Source organism: Necator americanus, chromosome II (genome assembly GCF_031761385.1).
Source record: "Necator americanus strain Aroian chromosome II, whole genome shotgun sequence".
Taxonomy (NCBI): Eukaryota; Metazoa; Nematoda; class Chromadorea; order Rhabditida; family Ancylostomatidae; genus Necator; species Necator americanus.
In genome coordinates, this window is record NC_087372.1 from 11,451,624 (window position 1) to 11,474,556 (window position 22,933).

At 41.8% G+C, this 22,933-nt stretch overlaps 3 protein-coding genes across 5 annotated transcripts; 1 reads left to right on the plus strand and 2 right to left on the minus strand.

Moving 5' to 3' along the window:
* Positions 1 to 1,203: 1,203 nt before the first annotated feature.
* Positions 1,204 to 1,452, minus strand: RB195_017540 (uncharacterized protein; the record flags this gene model as incomplete). Its single annotated transcript, XM_064184578.1, has 1 exon — positions 1,204 to 1,452. One exon carries the CDS (start codon positions 1,450 to 1,452, stop codon positions 1,204 to 1,206), a length of 249 nt encoding a protein of 82 aa, XP_064040459.1.
* A 7,401-nt stretch (positions 1,453 to 8,853) lies between these two features.
* On the minus strand, positions 8,854 to 16,243 carry RB195_017541 (uncharacterized protein; the record flags this gene model as incomplete). Of its 2 annotated transcripts, none has more annotated exons than XM_064184579.1 (6): positions 8,854 to 8,920; positions 9,389 to 9,464; positions 9,519 to 9,783; positions 15,785 to 15,904; positions 15,953 to 16,051; positions 16,166 to 16,243. In XM_064184579.1, the coding sequence occupies 6 exons, from the start codon at positions 16,241 to 16,243 to the stop codon at positions 8,854 to 8,856; spliced, it is 705 nt and encodes a 234-aa protein (XP_064040460.1). The 2 variants fall into 2 exon arrangements, with proteins under 2 accessions (XP_064040460.1, XP_064040461.1); XM_064184580.1 differs by lacking the exon at positions 16,166 to 16,243 and adding an exon at positions 16,105 to 16,107.
* A 2,408-nt stretch (positions 16,244 to 18,651) lies between these two features.
* On the plus strand, positions 18,652 to 19,122 carry RB195_017542 (uncharacterized protein; the record flags this gene model as incomplete). 2 transcript variants are annotated; one of them, XM_064184582.1, is made up of 3 exons in its annotated part: positions 18,652 to 18,668; positions 18,826 to 18,912; positions 18,966 to 19,122. In XM_064184582.1, 3 exons carry the CDS (start codon positions 18,652 to 18,654, stop codon positions 19,120 to 19,122), a joined length of 261 nt encoding a protein of 86 aa, XP_064040462.1. The 2 variants fall into 2 exon arrangements, with proteins under 2 accessions (XP_064040462.1, XP_064040463.1); XM_064184581.1 differs by lacking the exon at positions 18,652 to 18,668 and having other exon boundaries at positions 18,818 to 18,912.
* Between the last annotated feature and the right edge of the window lie 3,811 nt (positions 19,123 to 22,933).

Here is a 22,933-nt window from a genome sequence, read left to right on the forward strand (position 1 = left end):
TCGCACACGGCTCTGGTCCAACGGTTTTTTTTGGAAAGCATCACCTGCACGACTCATACTATTTTGTTTCCCTTGGCAAACTCTGCTGTGTCTCTAATCTTCAATCTCTGAAGCAGGACAGTTCGAATTCTGCTCGTCATTTGTGTAAAGCGGAATACTTCTAGAATGTTTCGATTAAGTGTTCAATGACCCTTACCCCGTATTCTTCCTGTTTGCAAAGTGCTCAGGTTTCAAGCGCATGCTAAGAAAGCTCCTGACGAGCCCGAGAGTCAAGTCATTTTTCATTCTCTATTTCCGACTATAATCATAAGCTAGCGTATTCGAATATGTTCCTTTCACGGAAGTTAAATGGGGCATCCGGCATCCATCTGTTTTTCATGAACATCGTCTTTTGAGATTCAGCTTAAGACTTGTGCTTCCACAGCAAAAGATGGTGTTATTGCCGACCGTCAAGCTATCTTTATGTATAAAGTAGGAATACCTTGGTTGTCCAAGGCCTCCATGACCGCTTCGTTCTCAACGGCATCAAAGGCTTTATTGAAATCGATGAAAGTGAGACACAGCGGCGTCTTGTACTCTCACGATACTTCTATGAGTTTTGAAACCGTGTGTACGAGGTCAATCGTCTTGAACCCTTTCTGAAACCCTGCTTCATCACATGGCTGTCCTTCATCTGATGTTGTTTCTATTCTGTGCAGGATTACTCTTGTGAAGAATTTGTAGACAGATATTAAGCAGATCGGACGATAGCTGCCGATGTCATGTGGATCTCCCTTTTTATACAACACGGTCTTGCTGGTCTTCCACTGTTTAGGAGCCTTGCATTTCGACAGATAACGAGTGGAGAACCTCGCCAGTGTGTAGATGAGGACTGGCTGAAGCTACTTCAAAGGTTCTGGCTTGATTCTTTCGAGACCGTGTAAAGTACGATTCTTCACCGACATGATGGCAGTCATTGCTGTTTTATGACTAGCTCTTAGCTTAAAGTTCGGACGGGCGTAGCGAATGCTCTGTCCCGCCTCTGGAGCTTCAGTCAACACTTCTGCTCTTATCTTTGAGGTCTTCCTTATTGCCTCTCTGCAAACCTTTGCGAGCCTGGACGTGAGTTTTTGGTTGCCTGCAGCTCGTGCAGCTCCACGCTGACGTATCAGCTCTAGAGTTTTCGGAGACAGGTGTCTCTTGGTGGTTTTGAAACTCTTAGCTTTAGTCGTACAGTTGTGAAGACGTTTTAGAAGCGATGAATGTCGTCGATGAAGAGATCGTCGTCGATGTTGCCCATGGCGGAATCTTTCCAAAACTCGACAAGCGAAGCCAAGAGTTCCTAGCCACTGGTAGTTCTGGTTCTTCGCTTAGTGAATTTCGCAGTTTTCGCTTCTCTCCGTGCGAAAGAAAATCTTTTTCAAAGTAGGCGATGGTCCGATCCCGTGTAAAACTTTGGCACAACAGCGACATCCGTCAGGCAAAACCTTTTGCTGACGATGATGTGATCAATTTCATTATGGTACCCTCTGATAGGTGACTCCCACGTCTAGCGTTCAACCTCTAGAACCACCTTGGAGTTCCCATGGAAGGTCTTAGTCGTCGTGATGAACTCGGAGTGCCTTCCCCCCGTTCATTCCATTGTAGGTGGTGGGTCCCGATGTGACGTTCCCCAGGCGTTCTTCTCGGGTCAATTTTGGCGTTGGAATCGTTGAAACCAACTATGACCTTGTAGAAAGTATGATCTTCTCGGTAGAACTTCTAAAGATCCATATAGAAAGCTTCGATTTCTTCTTCTTCGTAGCTTGATATTGGAGCATAAACAACGAAGATTGTCAAAGCTGGGGTTGAACCACATCTTCTCATTCGTAAACGTCCAATTCGTAAGTTGTTCGAAAGAGTCGTTGTTTGCTGCCATATTCGTGTTGACGAGGTCACCAATTCCTCTAATCTACGCACAATCCTAAGAACAGTTCTCCAGTGTCATACACGACGTTCAGTGGGTGGTGTCTCGGTCAGTCCGAATACGTCGTACTCAAACCTCCTGGCTTGCATTATCAGATCTTCAATGGCCGCATCCGATGCAAGCGTCCGGGCGTTATAAGTACAGATCGTCATCTCAGTCCTTTTCCGTTTCAGTAGCCTACTTTACTCCTGCAACCCCGTCCTCCTGGCGCTACCGTACCAGGCTTTACTCCGGAATCAGGAGACTGATTTCTATTACTGTGTTCTGAATAAAAATTTAAAACCCATGGGCAGGTTGCGAGTCTCTAGTTCCATGAGTTTTGGGAGAACGCTGCGCTCTCCCTGAGTGGACAGATGGAGGTTCTTTGTTGGAGGCGACTCCAAACCGCTTCCCTTGCACCTCCCAGTCACTTGATTGCAGGCTTTTGGCCGGACAGGCGTGCGGAATACGGTAGTATTATAAGCCCATCTTGGCACAGCAGAAACAGGGAGTCCATCCCCTGAATGCACCTGTGTCTAAGGGCAGGAACAAGGTCTCTTTTGGTTTTCGGTTAGCCCCATATCCACTACCTGGAGACGCGCCACGTAACCTCGCGACTAACCGGCCGTGTCCCCTCTAATAAGGGAGATTCATGGTGTTCAGATCTTACATTATGTTGTTATATACCCATTTACTTATAGATGCTAGGACTGAATGAAATTAGGGGGCGGATAAACTGTATTAAGCAAGAAAAATAGGTAAACAAAGCAAACTTCCAGATCTGAAAAAGAAACAAGATGGAGTCATTATCAAAACCAGCTTGAGAAAATTGAGTTGAATTAATTGTAAAATTCTGACAAATACACTACTGGAATGGGGATGTTGTTAGGGGAATTTGAAAAGAATTTGTTAAGAGTTGTTTGATATGTAGATTCCTGCCTGTCGAAATCGGTGCTTCCGTTGTAGTATTGGATTTCAACCATTTTACCTCTTCTATTTTTTCTAAACAGAAAAACTAAAACTGGAGTTTCCGCAGCTGTAATAACCTACAGCAAAACTGTAGAAGCCGATTGAGTTGACGAAATGCTAAAAAAAAGTACATGAAAGGAGTCAGAAAAACCATTCATCACTCGGATGTTCTAGGTTCTGACAAAATTCTATGGCTCATGAACGGCAGATCCGCCTAATTAAAACATGCTCGAAATAACCAGTTCTTGAACCATTCGATCAGGGTGCGAAGATAAAACCTATGGTTTAAAACGATACAATTAAAATTTCAAGCCGTTTTATTATGCTTATTCAATCCCTCAAAACAATCGAAGTCCTTGATCTTGCTAGGAATTTAGTTGCTGTGATTCTACTGTTTCCATATTTTCTAGAATCAACGGTAATTGCTTGTAGCTACAGACTCATGACGAAGAACTGCAAATTGCAAAAAAAAATTAAATTGCAAAAATAAATCAATAGAAAAGACGAATAGATCTCATTTTGTGCTACATCGTGAATTTTGTTATCCGAGCATCGGCACATCAACGTCGGGTTTTGATATCCAGAGTTGGTGTTGGCATCGTTTCTGACATTTGGACGCTAGAATTTTCCCTTGGGAAGAATTACGCTTGTTACATGGAAGTTAATTGTCTTATAGAATAATTTAAGAAAAAGAAGAATGCAGGAATAACGGGGTTGTTTAACAAAAAAGCTAACTGTAAAATAATAATTTACAACTAATTAATGTGGAGAGGTTTCAGAGATCTTATATCTTTCTGGAGGAATATTTGCGTTCTTCTTGTTATCTGGTATTTCAATTGCTGTATCACTATGCTTAATTCATTCTCGAGCTCTCGGAAGGAAACAAGTAAAATATCTCTCTCCGTACATATTTTCGAAACTGTTTCGTATGTTAGCGCTTGGAACATGTGAGTATTTTACCTGGAAATTATCTTTTACTTCTTTTTGTTTGTTTTTAATTCACAAAACCTTAACTCATCTTGTCGTATTTTTAGTTTCCGTCGTCATACTCATTTCTCCCCGACTTATAACGACATACTTCTACGCCAGTATTTACGGAATGTTTGAATGCGTTGCTGGTGCTGTCGCTCTTGAGGTTATCAGTCTTTATGCTTGGACTATTTTTAAGACACATTCCCTGCACCATGATAATAAAATAAGTTTTGTTGTGTATGCGGTCGGTACTCCGGACACAGCGCGTGCGATCTTGATTGATTTCTTGATTATGACTGTCGTAGTTCACTGACGTTATTTGTCACAATCTCAGCAAACCAATTTTTGATTTTTCTTAGACTTTACTATAAGTCTTTCATATCACAAACTGATTTAATGCTACTCAGCAATTCCATTAAATGGGATATGTTGCAGAGAGGTAAGAAATAAGATTTTGATTTTATTTAGCATCGATTACTCTTGAAAATAGTGTGTGGTGCAAGTAGATCGAGATATCAAAATAAACAAACAAAACACGAAATAAACAAAAATAAACACTAAACAATAACGGCGGTGCAGCGGTAGAGTCGGCGCATACTTGCTTCCAGTAATTTTGGATACCTTCCATTCAATTGACGTGTCTGTTAGACTATATGATATTGTTAAAGGCTTCACCCCACGAATCTGAGGTGGTACGAATTCCAGGTGGAGTACTCGTATACGAGATCGTAGATTATGGAGAGAAGGGTGATCCCGTCCTTTCCTCTCTAATTGCCGTGGAAAACGGCCCAGAGGATACGGCTTCGAGCGTTCCGGCGCAGTAATTTCTACAAGAAGTTTGACTGGAGCGCGCTCTTGTGCACGCGCCGCATCTTCCGGACCGTTTTTTTACGGCAATTAGGAAAAAATGGACGGAATCACCCCCCTCTCCGTAATCTACTATCTCGCATACGAATACTCCATCTGAAAATCCGTTCCACCTCAGATTCGTGGGGTGATGCCCTTAAAACTCCTCGATTTTTGTTGAATACATGGCGTTTCGGCGTGATCGCTTTCATTATAGCCTTCGGAATGATTCAACATTAAGTGATTTACCCTCTCAAACGCCTGGTTTCCTTGCAGAAAGCATTCAAATCTTTCGTGTATTTGAAACGATACATCGGCCAGCGCGGAGCTGGCAAGAAGCGCACCACCTCAATTACGTGTGGAAGTAACGGAACACAAATTAATGTGAATGAATTGAAATGAGCGCGTTAGCGCATTCGAAGCGGACTGATTAATGCCAGAAACTTTATCCTTTACCCTTTGTTCTTCTTGCGCTCTTAATATTGCCTATATTTTATGGATCTTTGAAGGACATCCTTATTATTTGGACACCCTTATTATTATCTTTAAAGGACATCCTTATTATTTCTTGCACTTTCAGGTTACCTTACGAAGTTGGAAGATATTGAAGAGAAGCAGATGCGTTCCTAAACGTTTTCTGTCGTAATCGGAAATGTAAGGGCACTGCCCGGGTAAACAATACGAAGGTCGTCCTAACAGATACGCCATTCGTGAAATTTTCACGATGTGAAATATGAACGAAATTGTGGTTTGGTGCACAGTAAGACGAGGATAAGGATCATGATTGAGACTACGAGTCGTGTCGATGTTTCTCGAGATGCAACTGGAGAGACGATGCGTTTGGTGATCTTTCTATAATGATTCGAGCACTATATTTCTTCAAACTTAAATTATTAGATAATCTATAGATGTTCGATGTTATTGAGAAGGATGTTTGATTCTGTGACTAGTTTTTTCTTGTTATCTAAGCGAATATTTGTGTTTATATGGTTGCTGAAAATTTGACGGCCTATCATCGTTTCTTTTGTTGTCTAAACGAAAATTTAGTACTGCCTCATCTATTAGGTTGATGCATAAGTTCTTTGTATTTTCCAGAAAGAACTATAAAAGTAACAAAATCCTCTCCAGCTATCTTTCTGAATTAATATGCAGAGAAAAAGAGATCAAGTGGTTCCTTGTCTTCAATTTTTCTTCCGAAATGACTGAGAATGTGGTGTCAACAAAAGAAGTGCATAGACTCACTCTGACACTCTGACAAACGTATAGTTACTACTGTGAAACTGAATGAAGCAGGAAATGTTGAAAAAGAGGAGCACTTCTAATTTTTTTTTGCCAGCAAGATTATTATTTTTGTTAACCGTAACTATCATCATTTAGTTCTACAACTTTTATTATTTACACTTACTTGAAATCATTTACTTGATTCACGTAAAATAATTAGTTTTTTTTTTGCAATAAAGGTTTTAACATTCCAGAGAACTTATGCATCAACTCAGTGGATGCAGTAAACCGAAAACTAAATCCACACACTAACAATACAAGCCGGCAGATGTACTTCTAGCATCCATGAGTGCGTTCCGGGTACTATGTGCCTTTCCTGGTCCACTTCCTCCACAATTTTGGTGTAATGCCTCGGATTGCAATAGTTTTTATTTAAATCTCAAATTGATTTGCTCACATAAAGCTTTACCATAATGGTTGATATATGTTATTTAGATTATAGTAATTAAATTCACATATGAGTTCTATCTTCCGGGAGAAGAAAAGTATTTTTTGACAATGTCATGAGGTCGCGATGAACATGAAACATTATTGAAGTGTTGACTGTGAAGAACATTTCACGTGTAAAAGAGTTCCTATACGTAGCGTGGTATGCACTTAACCGAGAACATTGTTATAAGATTAGATATTTTGCTGGAGAAGCGTATGTTGATTTTGCTAGGAAGATTAGAAGAGAGTTGTAGTGAAGGAGTAATGCACATTCCTATTTGTTGAAAGATATCATTTGTGTATTAGAACAGTCTTGGTCCTCCGAAACAAACCCCAGCCGTACGCTGATTTAGGCAAAGTATTGGTCAGAAGATAAGGTTTGAAAAGAGAATATAAATGGGATGATAATGCTAACTCAACCACATCTTTTCTGCAATTATCGGCTGTCCCATTTTTGAGTCTCACCTATCAATTGTATCACTTGTGCTCCCGTTTTTATTCGATTTGCTCGGGATGCCACCAGTGATACTTCTATTACTCCCGATAGCACGAAAGAGTTGTCCAGTGGCATATAATCTCACGAGGGACACGGACAATATCATATTTTCTAACGGCCCTTGTGGAAACGGCCGTAGTTTGTTTGATATCGTGTAGTAGCAAATCATTAGTGGCTTTGGCAGGAAGCACAAACCATTTCCGCTGAAATGCTTTGTGCTTCCTACCAACCGAATCTTGCACTCCATACATTCCGTAAATGCAGCATCTTTGAGCTTCGATTGTTGTAGATACGTACTTCGAATCCCTTCTTCAACTTCAGAGGTGCTCCAATATCACTTTCGATTCTACGAATCCCGCATTTTCGTTTTGCTAACGAAACACGTAATTCAAATCAGGAAAAGTGATGAAGTTCCTCCTCCTTTCGGAAGTGCGAATTGAGGTCAAGAGCATGAAACCGTGCACAACTCACGGGTTTGCCTTTATATCAATAGAATTTCTCCGCGCTTGTGGTCATTGTATTCTTGTTCAAGGTGTTCACCAAGGTAATCTACGCATGAAAGAACACTGGGTGAATCCCTATTTGCCGGAAATATCGTCTGCCAAATCCTAATAATAGCCGATTACGAAAATGCCTTCGTCAGCGTAGGAACGACTGCAATGCTGTCTACTATAGCCGGCCAAGGTGTGGACACGTTGGATGTGGTAATATAAACCAATGCAAAAATTCACACTACAGCAGCTCTCCTACTATCCCTTGCCATACCCATTCGAAGGAAGGTGCAACAAGAAGATAGTATATAGGCAGAGCTGTTAACAACGGATAATAAAATCTGCTTGAGATTGAAGTGGAGTTACGCTAGATCTTATTATTCGTTAAGTGTTGATGGAGAATTCCTACCAAACACTCGTTTCACTGACAACATCGCCCTCTTTTCGACAAGTTTCGAGTTGTAGGAGAGAAGAAAAGTCAATGCTCAGAGATTTGATGGAAGCAGGGAAGATAAGAGCAACTTTATAGCACGTTTTCTTCAGTTGTTTCATGAATATGGACAGCGACTTGAAAAAGGAATTCAGCAGAAAGAGGAAAGTAGCCTTGGTGCGCAGATGCCAGCCAGGGAAGCTGCGTACGAAAAACTGCCCACTTTTTTGACCGGTCAGTTCCTCCAGCACTCTGTAACGAAGCGGAGACGTACGTCTAGGCAGCTACTTTCTACTCACAGAACGCTTGAGTCTTTTCAAGTTTAATCGGCACACATAACTCCTCGCCTTGCCCTTCTTCGCAGCACCGGCATAGAAAAATGTCCTTTCTTTGCTACGCAGTCTAATACATCGAATGCTGAACATAGGTGGACCAGCTACATCATGAGGAGAATTCGCGATAGATAGACTTAATGACAATTGAAGTGGATTTCTATAGATGCTAAGTGCGTTTGAATGAGACTTCCAACAACATAGACTGATGTGTTGTCTGTATGTATGGACAACCCGAGAACTCGGCTGGATACAAATCAAGGACCTCACGAGACTTGCATGGATCTTGGATAGCGATCGCAAGAAAAAACGATAAGAAACGATGCTGGGGCCTGCATGTCTTGTTATGATGGACCATTAAGATGATGTTAGTTTGGTTAACCTCTTCTGCAGAAAAAAAAATTACACCTCCTATATTTGGTCGTACACCTTTCTTCAGTTGTTTTTTTTTTAGCATACCTCCTTCACTTTCCATTGGTCCATACTATAATACATATTGTGGATGTGTTAGTTGTTTATTGTTGTTTTGTTTTGTTGTGTTTTGTTTGCTTTTAGTGCGACATTGCAAAAATACCGTAATTACATTTATCCAATAATTTTAGCTCATACTGTCCGTCATTCAAACACAGCGATGTTGAAACGACAAAAAAGTTAATATTTATTCATGCATAAATCTATTAGAACTACGCATGTGTGGTTTGTGCTACTGGTGGGAACAGCCTGTCCATGATAGGAGCTAGTAGGACACACCTGTAATTCGAAGTCATAATTTCCTTCTCAATTTTGGGTCTTCTGGGGTGTAAAAGCAGTGAAGTAAAACGACGTTTTTAGTTTGGTCAGTACTCACTGTCAGCTCTACAACGGCTGGATATTAGTGGTACGACTTTAATCAAACCTTCCACGGTAAATCGAGTGTTGGAATTGTGAAAGAGCTACTCCATTACAAATTTTTGTGTACACAGGCTGTTTAAACTCCTGTGCATAGGTACATGTTGGTAGTAATACAGAACAGAACAGATATGTGCCATGAAAATACGATTTATTTTGAATGAACATAGCTATTTTCCTAAGTTTTTAAAGGCATGGGAACTATTTTTAACAAGTGCTGAAATGAAGCTTAAACTGTTAGCCTTTTGTTCTTGTCACAACAAAGTGAGTACTTCTTAATTAACTTTGAGGCTTTCTCCTCCTTTCCCACCGCCATTAAATTTAAAATACCGTGTTTTGTTCTCTTCCTGAACCCGGAGTGCGCTTCTGTAGTCCCTGTCATCGAATACAGTCGCTGTATTTGCGTCTTAAAAAGCAACATCGCTAAGAGAAGTTGATAACCAATCTTAATCAAGCTCACCAGCATCGATATTGATACCAGTTCTACAGTCGATATCAAGTGGAGCGTCAATTGCATAAGGAATCGGGTCAATCAGCGACGCGGAACCAGGAAGATCCAGTATCAACTTGCTAGCTGAGAACTCGTAGTTGGTGAGATGCAATTCTATGGCGAACGCAAGCTGAGTCGCTGTTTCACAGTTTTCCTCAGTCAACCATTTTCGAAGGCACTCCTGGTTGTATTTGGTTACAGGTCTGGCAAAGACGTAAATCATTGATGCTGAACCCTAAAAACAACTCAATATTTGTTTCCCTATTCTTCTTCTCATCTCACAACTCAAAAAAAAAAAACTGTCTGAACACAAGAGCATTTCGATTCGAAAAGAAAATCAAACTTGTCCTTTCGAAATACTCTCAGATGATGATGGACGTGTCTTTTCGAAATACTCTCAGATGACTGCCCCAGCTTACGTTTAATCTAATTCACTTCCATCCAACAGCACCCTACTCAAGACAGGGGTCTCTGGTATCTCCACAAATTTTTGTAAACTAAGCAACGGAGAAAAAACCCAAATACCTCAAATGTGGATCTATGCTCCCAAAGGATTAGTTTTGTTAACACTTCGGCATTGTTCAAGGATGTCGTAGGAGACTTTTTTGTGGGCAATTTGCAATGATGGTAGGGGAGTCGGTAGCATCATAAAAAAATATGCGGACTCTTTAAATATTTATCATGTACCGTGATCTTTTCTTGGAAAATAGTTCGACGATCCAATCGAAACTTGGTGCGCAAAAAAAAATACGCATTTCCACGAGACGGATATGTAAAGACGGCTAGATCTTCAATGTGTCAACTTTGTGTGGGGAGAGTATCGCAGCAATGTTTGTTACTGCGTGTTCACTACAAACATCAATGAAAGAACACTCACGAAATGTACTATATATGACCGTCCATTACTCATTCATTGTTGTATTATTTTACTACTATATTTAGACTTAATCAGTTCAAAATCACTAATTCTTGAGGGTCACCTTAAAGACAGTGTATCAAAAAATTGACGTAATGTGGGAACCTGATGGAAAATACAGAATACGAGGTGCAGATTAAATATGAACGTGGGACCGCTCAATTCCTACTAATCGTCTTGGAAAAAAATGACGTTTGTTCCCATAAGATAAGTTGGAACGCACCATCATTGTACACGCGGCACATCTAGCGCTCGAAGGTTAAGCGGGTTTCCTCACCGGCCAATTGAAGTAAAGCCGATGAATCGCCAAATGAGAGGATTTGAGCGTATATAAAGGCACGTGTTCTAACATAATTCGTAGAAACAATCAAGCTGAAAAATTACAAACTTCGCGACACTGCCATTTAGTCATACATGTTTTTGTTGCCCGTGAAGGCAGCGCACATCGAGCAACTTTTTATTGATGTGCAGAGCATGATTATCTGATTTATACTTCAACTCCCACAACGGTTTACGTCCTCATAGTGGTGTTGAACTGTGATGCACAGCGGAGGTTCGTCCTCCGGCAGGGTCTCCCAAGTAGAGAAGGAGTTCGAAACATCCGATATTCCAACTTTTCGGAATCGGAAGTCTAGCTAAGAGTAAACCACTGCTAAAATTCACCGTCTTAGCAAGATGTCGGAATGTGGCTCTCTGATCCATATTGGTTTAGCGACGACCTGTGGTGGAAGCTACGCTCGCCGTTTTAGGAAAGGCCTTTTTGCCACTCCAGCATATTCACTGCCTCTGTACCATACACAGTGGGCCCTACCGTTCCGGACGTGGGACGGTATGGCGACCGGTAAGAGGCGATCAAATCTCAGGTTGCTCAGTACGTCTTTGATTCTGGACTAAGGCGACACACGCACGACTCGTCAGGAGACTGTTTCAGACTATGTACTTACAATGTGAGAACAGTGTCCACGGACACTGACCTGCATGCCCTTCTCGAAGCTGCAGAGAGTATAACATTAAACGTGGTAGCTCTGCAGGAGACCAAGAGCAGAAGGAGCGACGTACGACAGATGAATGACGGTACACTCGTCATTCGTGAAGAGAAGGTTCCGTCGCGAAATGTAGGTGGTGTTGGTTTTGTAGTGCACCCACCTGTCCTCTATCTTGTCCATTCACACGAGATCTTGTCACCTCGTCTGGTCATCCTTCGCCTCCGCTCTCTGCGCCAAAAAATCTATCAACATTATATACTGCTACTCAATAACATCCCCAGCTGATGATTTCGAATTAGACGGGTTTTACGAGGGGCTGGAGGAAGTGATCCGCAACGAGAAGTCCTTCTACAAATTCGTTGTCGGAGAATTCAACGAAAACTAGGAATGGCCACAGAAGAAGAATACAGTATCAGAAGATTTGGACTATTGGACCGGAATGAAAATGGCAATCGTCTCGCCGTGCTGTTGTCCGCCGCTCGCCTCTTTCAATGGAATTCTCTTTTCATGAAGAAAGGTCGTCTTCGGTGGATAGATGATATGGGAATCGCCCATGGCGCAACTCGTGCGGAGATCGACCACAGACTCTCCAATCGGAGGTGGTGTCTACTTGACGTCACGGTAGTACCATTCTTTTGTAGCAGTTCTGATCACTGTATTCTTCGTGCGAAAATACGACTTAGCCACACGATGGAAAAGAACATCTGCTATCGGCAACGAAGTGGAAGAGAAGTCCTCTGCGACGATTGCGTATTCGAGGACTCCTTGTCCCAAGCTGACTGGCACATCGAGGAGGACCCAAACGTGGACTGCGAGATGCTGCACAGAGAATTACGAGCCTGTGTTGAGCGTGCCTCGAAGCTGCGCGCGACAAACTTGGTTCAAATTTCGAGGACCACAAGGGAATTGTTGGAAGGAAGGACTTTGAGGCTTGATCCTAATACATATTGAGCGGTTAATGGCAAACACTAACTGCAGAAAAGTTTCGCTGGAGGATCCTCCGAAATACAAAGGCAAGGCAGAAGAAGATTCTGGAAGCAGCACAAAGAAGAAAGAAGTGTCTCAGACGTTACCATGTATCATAAAAATGAAGAAATAAATCAAGATCTATGCACTCTCGATGAGAATGCTCAGACAAAGATCATTCGAATAACAAGCAATCAATGAAAGTTGCACTCTCACGCAGCTGGCGCATATGGTGGTCAAAAACTACTCGAGCACAATCAGACTGGGAGAGTAACAGGGAGAGTTGTGCCGACCACAGACAAAGAAGCTGGACAGTATATAAACAGTCCAAGAGTGTTTATAGGTCAAAGCATCCCCGTGCATTCACCCATCTAGCATCTTTTTAAGTTTTCGCCCATTCCCATTCCAGTCCCATTTCTGCATGTTTTTGTTTTTATTTATTGTGTATTATTATTTATTGTTATTTATTTATATTTATTTTTATTTATTTATTTATTCTCGATTTTATTGTGACTTATTTGCAATTACTCATCTTATTGTTCGTGTAAAGTATCTTATTGGCACCATTCGTGTACTGCATCTTATTGGCATTATTCACTTGTATATTATACTACAATTGTGTTTAAAAGTTTAAAGTTTCTGGCGTTAATCAATCCGCTTGGGATGCGCCCCCACGTTCACTTCAATTCAGATTCGTTTCAGGTTTACGAACGTGTATCTGGCCTATACAATGACTTGCGGTGGCTAGCCGATGTGTCAAGTCAGTGCTTTTATCCTCTCAGACAAGTCTGGTACCAATTTATCAATCCCGGAGGAATGAAAGGATTGGTGAGCACTAGGGCGGATTCGAACCATCGACCGTACGGCTGCAGCAGACCTCTTGCCGATTGCGTGCGATGATCATAGCATTCAAAAATTGATTTTTTGCTTTTAACGTAACCACATTATACCTCTGTGACAATAGTTAAGAAAATGACACAATAAAAAGTTCTTGTGAGTTTGCTGAGGAAGAAATCTTACAAATTTCTGTACAAATGAAGGCAGTAAGCTTAGTAACCTTTGATCCACTGCATATTCTAATAGAATAAAGAAAAAAGAAATAAATTTTGCTTCTGAACACTTGACACTGTAATATTGCAGCTCCAGCCGACATGGTACATCGATCGTGCAGGAAGCGGAACTTCCAACCGCTACACCACACCCGCCCTATACTTGTGTATTTTTGATAAATGTTCAATTACCCAAGTTTGAGGCAAGTTTGGGTTTCTAACCCAAAAACAGCCGAACTACCGCCTATTCCTATGCAGGAATCTCTCTGCAATATTTCGCTAGCAGCCTTGCTCAGCGAGGACTGAACTCGCAACTCCTCTCGTTGTGAAATGGAAGTCATTACGGAGAGGTTCTACTCGAACCTTTTCCGTTCATCAACTCTTGTGTCAAGACCGATCATCCCTACTGGTGAAGCTCTACCACGGATTCTCCTTTCGGAAGTACAAATTGCTATCAACACCTCGCAACATGGAAAACGACTTGAAGGAAGAACTGAATAAAAGGATGAGACCAGTGTGGGCAGCAATTGCATTCGTCAGGGAAGCTACGAACCAACTGACGGACCAAGATCTCCGTGCCCATCTGTTTGACACGACAGTTCTTCCAGCGCTCTGTTACGCAGCGTAGACGTGGGTAGATACCGCTGCCACTTCTTGGAAGCTACCTACTACCCACAGAGCCCTTGAGAGATGTCTTCTGAAGTTTAACCTGCGCACGCAACACCTAGCCGGTCTTCGCAGCTCCGACTTAAGCGGAATGTGCCGTCTTCACGAAACAGCGGAATATATATCGAAAGCAAAACATAGGTGGGCCGATCACATTATGAGAAGAATCGACGACAGATGGGCTAAGAGAATGCTAGAGTGGATCCTAAGAGATGCTAAACGCCCTCGAGAGAGGCCGCCAAGGAGAAGGGGAGCTGAGCTGTCAGCTGAGTACAGGTCAAGGACCTCGTCAACGTCACTCACGAAACTTGAGGACATCTTGGATGACAATGGCGAGGGAGCGAAACGAGTGGAAGAGAACACAAAACATGTTCTTGCCTCAAGCGTCCAACGGTTCGCATGTTCATGTACGCGTGACAACAAAGGGTGACAGAAGATAGAGCAAAAGATGTCAAATGAAACGTGAAGAAGAAAAACAATGATATAACATTTATATAACATTGCACGTTATCGTATGCATTAAAGCACAAGGAACATCCGGGGAAAGTCCAAAAACAAGAGCGTTTATTAAAACCTAAATTTACGCCTCTTACGTGCAATTTGTAACAGATTATAGCAATGAAGACAGATCCTAGACCCGACCTTCTAACCCACGAAAGCATAGAGAAGCATATGACGGTGCGCTTAAGAAGGAATGCCGTTTACGCTACTGCCCCTTGCTTCATGTCGTTTTCACCCTACTATAAATCGAAGAAATTCCAATAAATAAAACTTATCCGGCAAGCACGAAAAGATGAAACCAAAATCAAACAATATTATTTTGTAAGTCATGAAAGGTTGTGCGGGCTGTGTAGCCTATACTCACAACAACATGTATGACGCCTTAATGGCATTTTTGCAAGGCTTGCTAGTTATAATTCTTCCATCGGTTTCTACACCGTTTTACAGCACGATTAGATGAGACACGAATGGAGCCACATCCATATTCGTAATGTACACTCCGAACTGTTCCATGAGATTTCTACACTGTGTCCGTTTCGTGAAAGGCTACATTTGATAACGGTGATAACTTCTTGGCTTTTTAGGAAAACAGATTGTGAATTGTTGCTTTTACGGGTATTGCAATAGGATAGCGCTGGAAATGCTTGTCCAGGTTTGCTTGTTCATTTGGAATTGCTGAAGGAAAAATTGAAAAAATCGTACTGAAAAGTGCGCGACTTGATTCTGCTTACGCATTAACTTTATCGTTCAGGCGTTCTCCGGTCTTGGGAGTTCGACACTGGTTTATGTTTTTTGTTACTGTGCCTACGACGTGTTTAGATGGAACCTTTGACAGCCTGATGTTTCGCCATCTCAGAAGTTCATGTGCGAACTCGGATAGCAGGCACTTGCTGCTTAGTGTACCAACGAATGAGTCTACTTTCAACTACTTTTTTGGGGAACGTGAATTGCTTAAGCAGAACTAGTATGAACGAGACCGATGACCAATCATGGTTGGACCGATGATCATCATAATCGGACGATTTGAAACAATTATTTATAAAAGTACGCTTGACCGAGGGCGAGAACTGTTACTCGTTTTGCACTTTTCTATGGAAGACATCCGTGGAAATACCTAGAAGAGTTATCTTTGTTACGTTACTCCTGAATCACCTTGGCAGAAGAGGCGAGCTCTTTTTCGTTGAATACCATGTTGACAATCACGTATTTCCTTGAATCAACCACAATTTTCTCTGCCTCAAACTGGAGTGCCCTTGGTGCATCGGATTTTATCTATAACCATATTTTTGTTTTATGTAATAAACATATTTTCAAACGCACCTTGAGCACAATGTCCTGTCTGGTGGTGTTTCGAATGACGATTTGCTTTGGTACTGAAGTATCTTCACCAGTGGGAAGAACCAATGTCGTTTTGTGCACCTAGAACTAGTTTCCTGATTCTCGAACCTCAGAGAAAATAGTGCATCTACAACCATGTTGTTAGTAGTTGTTGAGTACAGCCACTGGGGAGTGAAGTTGTCAAATGAGGCTTACTTTAGCCCACAAACACGCAGAAACATCATTCAGCATCGATAATAACACAATCCACAATGATAATTCGAAGAACTTCATTTTTTGACGTGTACTAAACAGCGAACGGCTTTACATGTGGTCATACTTTTATATGCTGCACTTTGGTGATTACATACTTATACATGTGTAGTCGGGTCAAAACGACATCAAGCACGGTGCATTTGCACACGCGCTCTGGAGGCAGCCGCTGGAACTGAGGTGGGACCATCGCAAACTGTAGCGATAGGTCGTGCCAGCAAGAGTTCCACTTCGTTCCACCGCACCGCCTCGAGAGAAGCCGCGTACGCTATTGCACCGTGCATCATGTTGTCTTGACCCTACTATATTTTTAGTGATTGCATCGAGCTACTAGAAAAGCAGAAACACGTTAACAAGAAACGGAAAATATATTTCTGAGTTTGTCTCCCTGATAATTTCAAAAGATAGTTTTTTTGCTCTCATACTTACTCCGTCTGTATCTGAGAGAAGAGGTGCAGTTGTTAGTAGCAAAATTACACCACAACCTAATCCGAAACAAACAACCCTAAAGACAATTTGTTAGTGATTTTTTTTCGTAAAGAATGAAGAAAATATATAGTTCAGACCAGCATAGTTCATGAAATGCGCGGCTGAGTCAAGAAATTGTCTCGTGGGGAGTTGACTGAGATGCGATTATGAAGGAACAGTTATAAGTTAAGTTATAATGTTCACACAGCTCAAGTTTACGAATTTTAGCCTTCTTCATCTTGCCCTTGAAAATTTAACAAAGAGAAAGACTTTTTTTAACACTACCTGCCAATATGCGCAAAGTTATCGCCAAACCCGTGCAACCGTGTGAGCACGAATGTGCGGAGTAGTGGAAGGCGGCCAAGAAGACAAAAGCTTGTGACCCAAGGCGCTTTTTAGGTTGAACACATCCGATTGGAAAGAAAATAAGAAAGTTGCAGTCCAGGCTAGCAGCATTTTAGATTAAAAACATCTTAACAAAAGTTTGCCATTTTTTCTCTTTCCGGGTTTTTATTCCAACTTTTCTTCTTTCTTTCTTCAATTCCGCATTTTAGTGATGTGTGTGAACAGAGCGCCGCACAGATCCAGTGCTTCAGCGGCATGTGCTTATCAACGCAATGAGATTCCCAGTCCTAATAAGAGCGGTAAGGATAACAGATGCTCTCTGAGTAAAACACTGACATGAGTGAAATTCAAGGAGTTTATATTGACTAACATCACTTTCTACTCCGCACTGACGTTGAGATCAGCTGATGCGCTGGTTTTTTTTTTACTAGCGCAGAGAGATGTCGACGATATCTGGATTTGGTAGAGATTCGGGACTATCGCCGAACCTCCTCAATGTGATAAGGATACCGTAGTTGTGAAAAATGCGTTCCCCTCCTTATGCAAATTTTGGGATTTTACTTGAGTGTGAATCTGATTTTTTTAAAATTAAAGCTAGCAGCACAAGTATGCCGGAAGAACTGTTTCAAGGTTAACTTTCAATTTCTATCTGAGGACATTCGGGGGGTCGTGGTCACTTTATCTTCTCTCCGGCAATATCTTCCCGTCTGAATCACTCTCTAGCCAATCAACCAGCTTGTAGCCCTCACGTAATAAATAATCCGAGGTGCATGATGAAACACTATTAAAGCTCTCTACCGGGTTTAATGAAGATACTTTTAAGAGCACATCTACTTTTTGTTGACAATTTTAATCGATCATTTAAGCACCGAGCGAATAAGGGCGAAAGTTTGGTATTTTATCGCGAGGAGAAATACGGTCCACGAGAATACACAGTTTTCCTGTACCTTTGATGCTGAAAGTCACACGGATCACATAGTCATTGTAGCGAAATAAAACGGACAACATAATCGCTAAACAAAGGTTTCTCCTGGTGTCTGTTGTTCGAGTGATTCGTACTGGATTGAGGCACTGGATCGAGCATCGCATCTATAGCGGAATAAATGTCTTTCAGTAAAAAATCAAATAATATTGGTTCAGAACGTTCGCCAACTGCACCTCTGCTCCCGTGAAGGAACTGCGATGAACAAGACTAAAGAGGAATCTAACCGGTCCCACAAACAACAAGCATGTCAGAAAATTGACGGGCTCACTGTGGAAAAATGTAGAGGTCTGGTTCTAGACTACAAGTATGAACTTGGCCACGCTCAGTTCTTCCTAACCGCCCTGAGAAACTGCTTGAGAACGACCCTAGTTGTAAGTCTACGCTAAAACGCGACATCCTTGCACATACCCCAATTCGTGGGGAAACTGCCTGACCAGAGCATAAGACGAACTATGTCGATAAAACTCCGACGAGCCGCCCTGTCCAGGTTCCCTCGATATTTGAGTACCGCTTGCTGCGCTTCAAGCAGCATGCATCAGAGACCGGTCTGTCATCAGTATCGGACACTACGTTAATTACTCCGGCGATGCTGTTGAAAAGAAGATAGGAGGGAGCGCGATAGCTGTGAGGAATGGCTACAACAACCTGGTGAAGGAATTTGCCTCAATGTCGTCTGATTTCGGCTTTATACGACCGCAAAGCTTAAGCTTAATTTCTGGATAGGATGTGTCAATACATCTGCGAAAACAGCTGAAAACAAGAATAAGGATGCTCTATCTGATGGAGTCAATGTGTTGATGTCCAGGGTACCCAGCCAACAGGAGGTCATTGTCAGAATCGACGCAAATGCAAAGATGGGACTTGAACAACAGTCCGATGTGCTGGGAAAATGGTATTGTCCATCGAGTAACGGTATCCGTCCGGTTGACTTATCATCCCTTCCAGGAACAAGAGGAATCATCGGCGTCATAAGCTCACGTGGCATCAGTCACCTATTCCGAAATCTGAAGAGCAGCGCAAGCAGAAGATGAGATATCTCAAACTACAACAGCAACTACGTTTTGAGGAGGAACATTCTTTAGTCGAGAATTTCGAGATCTAGAGCTGTTTAGAACGTCGCTTTCAGCTCTGGTCACCGTCCAAATTCATCTTAGCTTCAAGATACGGTTTTCACAAAAGACACTGAGGAGTTTCTCTTTTGCGGAAAATAGAAATAGCATGTCTGAAAAACGGAGAATGCAGAAAGAAATTTCCTCAACATGTGCACATTCATATACGGACCAAGAAGAACCTTTGCGATGCAGATTTCTTCACGAAGTGCATCCAGAACGCTGCAAGGACACGCTTCCGATTCTTATCCTTAGTGGAAGAAGTTTGCGACTACGCCTGCGGAAACCATATCCACGAATAATCGTGTATGTGCAGCCCGCAGCCAAGAAAGGCGTCTCAGAGGGAAAATGTGTCTGAAAAAAAGAGCGCGAAGACAAGCACAGTGAGGCGCAACAGAGAAGTCCCTAGAAATATGCCATCTGTCCATTCCAGAAGGACGCAGTGTTCTTCCAACACGCATGGGTCTAGGAGTCTGCAACCTGTCCATAGGTCTTAAAACTATACGCTTGATAAAGTAAAAGAAAAGAATTTCATGTCTCCGCAGAAAAGCCGGGTGCGGTAGCGCCATTAAGGACGGGGTGCAGGAGCCATCTAGCCTACCGAAACGGGAAAGCCTAGGACAACGATCTGTATTTACAACGCACGTGCTCTTGCATTCAAACGAGCCATTGAAGATCTGACGATGTAAACCAGGAAGTTCATGTACGTCGTCATCGGACTCGCCCACAAGAGCCGACGCCACCGACTAAATGCCGTGAATGATACTGAAAAAAAACTATTTTTACGAACCTACGACATTGGAGGAGCTGTTAGAGTCCACAACAACGTCAACTCCGCCAAATGATGCGAATCAGGCGTCATTTGATTGAAAGATGCGGTTTAATGCCTGCTTCGACTATCTTCTTCGCTTACGTTCCGACACGAACTTAAGAAGAAGATGCTAAAGCTTTCTATTTCGACATAGAAAAGTTCTACAGAGAAGATCATACTCTGTACAAGGTCACTGTTGACGATTTCATAGCGAAAATTAGTCCCAGAAGAACGTCTGAAGAACTTCACGTTCGGATCCACGGTCTGCAGCGCTAGTACGCTTAGTCCGATTTCGCTAATCGGGTTTTGGATTTGGGCTTGCTTAGTTTGAACTTCGCTACAGATCCCCTTAATGATGAGCAAACAAGGAATTTTTCTAGGAAGAGGAAATTCCAGCAACACAAAAAAAAATTCGATTATTTAAGATTTAGCTGGTCACATGAAGTTAACAGACACTATTAGAATTAACACGAGTTACGAAAGGAGCAATTATGCAGGGTTCCTTCGGCTGGTTTTTCGTCGCACGTTTCCACCAGTTTGGAAAACAAATTGAAATTGTTTTCTGGTTTTCGCTTGTTTGTAATTTTCTCTAATCCTAGGGTTCAAAGTGTACTATAAAACAGCTTCTTATGTACTCATCTTTGCGAATCCTTCAGATCATTAGGAAAATGATACTGCGGTCAAAGCAGTAACCCTGTTATCCTGTTAGACATATTGTGCAGATTTCCACAATAATCGTGTCATATGTGCCTTTTTTGGTTCATTTTTTTCTCATACACGTTAGCAGGTTCGTATTTCTTTGTTCGACTCGCCTAAAGTTAACGGCACATAGAATGGAACTCTTTGAACTTTGCACCAGTCTATCTTTACAACAACCTCTTTATGTTATATTAGCCGAAATTGACTGATTGATCGCATTGATTGGTCTGCCCCATTGTAGATGGACACCCTCTGGTTTCAGTTATTCGATGCACGTAGTCATTGAAACTGCTCCAGGCCGCACATACATTCGTACGAACAGAACTATTCGGTTCAGGATATGTTATGAAGTGCTGCACTTGTCATGAACACATAGATAATACAGTACAAACGATGCTTTCACTGCTTGCTTTTCGGTACCAACTCGCTAATGTCGCGCTTTGTACGCACAAACTCAAACGCTAAGGAATGCCATTCATTCTTCTTCAGTTTTCTTTTTTATTGTGTAAACTCAACGTCTGCGAACTGCTTGTTGAGTACGTCAAAGCAAGTGGTGCTTTCACCCTTTTGAGTAGGTCAAAACAAATGGTGCTTTCTGCTTAAAGCTATCAGTGATGTTACGGCTGCTCATCGCACTCCGTTATAGGTGTTTCACTTCTTGTAAAAAAAAAAACTCGATTACATCCTCGATTAAAAAAACTAAAGATTCTTCCTGAATCTTTTAGATAATCTTGCAAATTTCGCCAGAATGTCAAGTTTTTTTTTTTATTTTGACTGACGTCCTTTAACGGCATGATGTCATTAGATATCAGTGACATAGACGAGAAAAGAATATGCGGAGTTTATTGCGAGCAAGTGGGATCCATTGCAAGAAAACATCTTGCAATCCACGTATGAGATATTAATAGGACTATCAAGTATCACGTAAATTATGCGTTTCGCAGTGTTCTAAAATGGTCGCAAAAACGTCCCATTTTTGCTGCACACGATAAGAAGAAATTGATACGTATTTTTGGCGTTATCCAGTGCAAAAGAGTGGGTAGTGAATATGATGCGAGATGTGTGCTCAGGATCAAGCCGATTATCGTTGCTAAAATACTTCCGCTTTCCATGAAGAAGTGCTTTACATCCTTAAAGCCATCCACTTCTATGTGACGCACAAAAAGAAAATATCAGCTGAAATATACAGCAGCTGCTATCCGTACCCTGCAAAAGCTTTATGAAAAGGTGGTGGGTGTTTTTGCAACAAAAACATCGCCTATGCATACATTGCTTGATGTGCATTACACGGTTTTTTGGAGTCGTACAATACATGCGGAAAAATACGTCATTCTAGGAGGAAGCACGTGACGGAAGTCATAAAACCTGCATAGACCAATGCATTTCTTCACGAATTTGGCAACTTATTTTGAAGCGATACGTTTTTGGATGCTTGACATTTATTTATTTATTTATTTATTTATTGTGCGCATAGCGAAACGGACACTCCTGGTCAACGCAGAAACACTCACGTTGCGAAAGATCAACGTACGCGAAATAACGCTTACTCACAAAAGCACGAAAGACATCTTTTAATCGAAATCATCTATAACCTTGAGATTAAAACGTTTTTAGTTATCATTGACAACAATGTAAAGAAGTTCTACCTGCGAAGAAGGAGAAACTGTAGGTACAAACGTGCAAAAAGAAATATCTCCAACTCTTTTCGATGTGTAATTGCATTTTCTGTCGTATCTATAAGCGCTAACATTTTCCTCGTGAATCGCTAAAAATATTCGATGAAGTTAGAGTGACCACAGTTTTTCAAGGTAATAATGTCATCGCTAGGCTGTACCCACTTTGTCACGATCGCTTTATTCTTGAACAAATTCGCGGAACTACTTAATTTCTCCGTACACAATACGTCGATCTTAAAGTATAAAGGATAAAGTCTCTGTCGTTAACCATCCGCTTGAGATGCGCCCCCACGTTCACTTCAATCCAGAGTCGTTTGAGGTTTACGAAAGTGTAACTGGCCTATACAGTGACTTGCTGTGGCTGCCGATGCGTCAAGTTAGTGTTTTTATCCTCCGAGACAAGTCTCGTACCATTTTATCGACCCCGGAAGAATGAAAGGCTTGGTGAGCACTAGGGCGGATTCGAACCTTCGATCGACCATGCAGGAAGCGGAACCTTTAATCGCTGCACTACTTTTGGATGTTCCAAATCTTAATTATCTCTCTTTCAACTCGCAACCAAAAATTGTATTTATAATAATAATAGTAGGACGGGTGTGGCGCATCCGATTAGAGGTC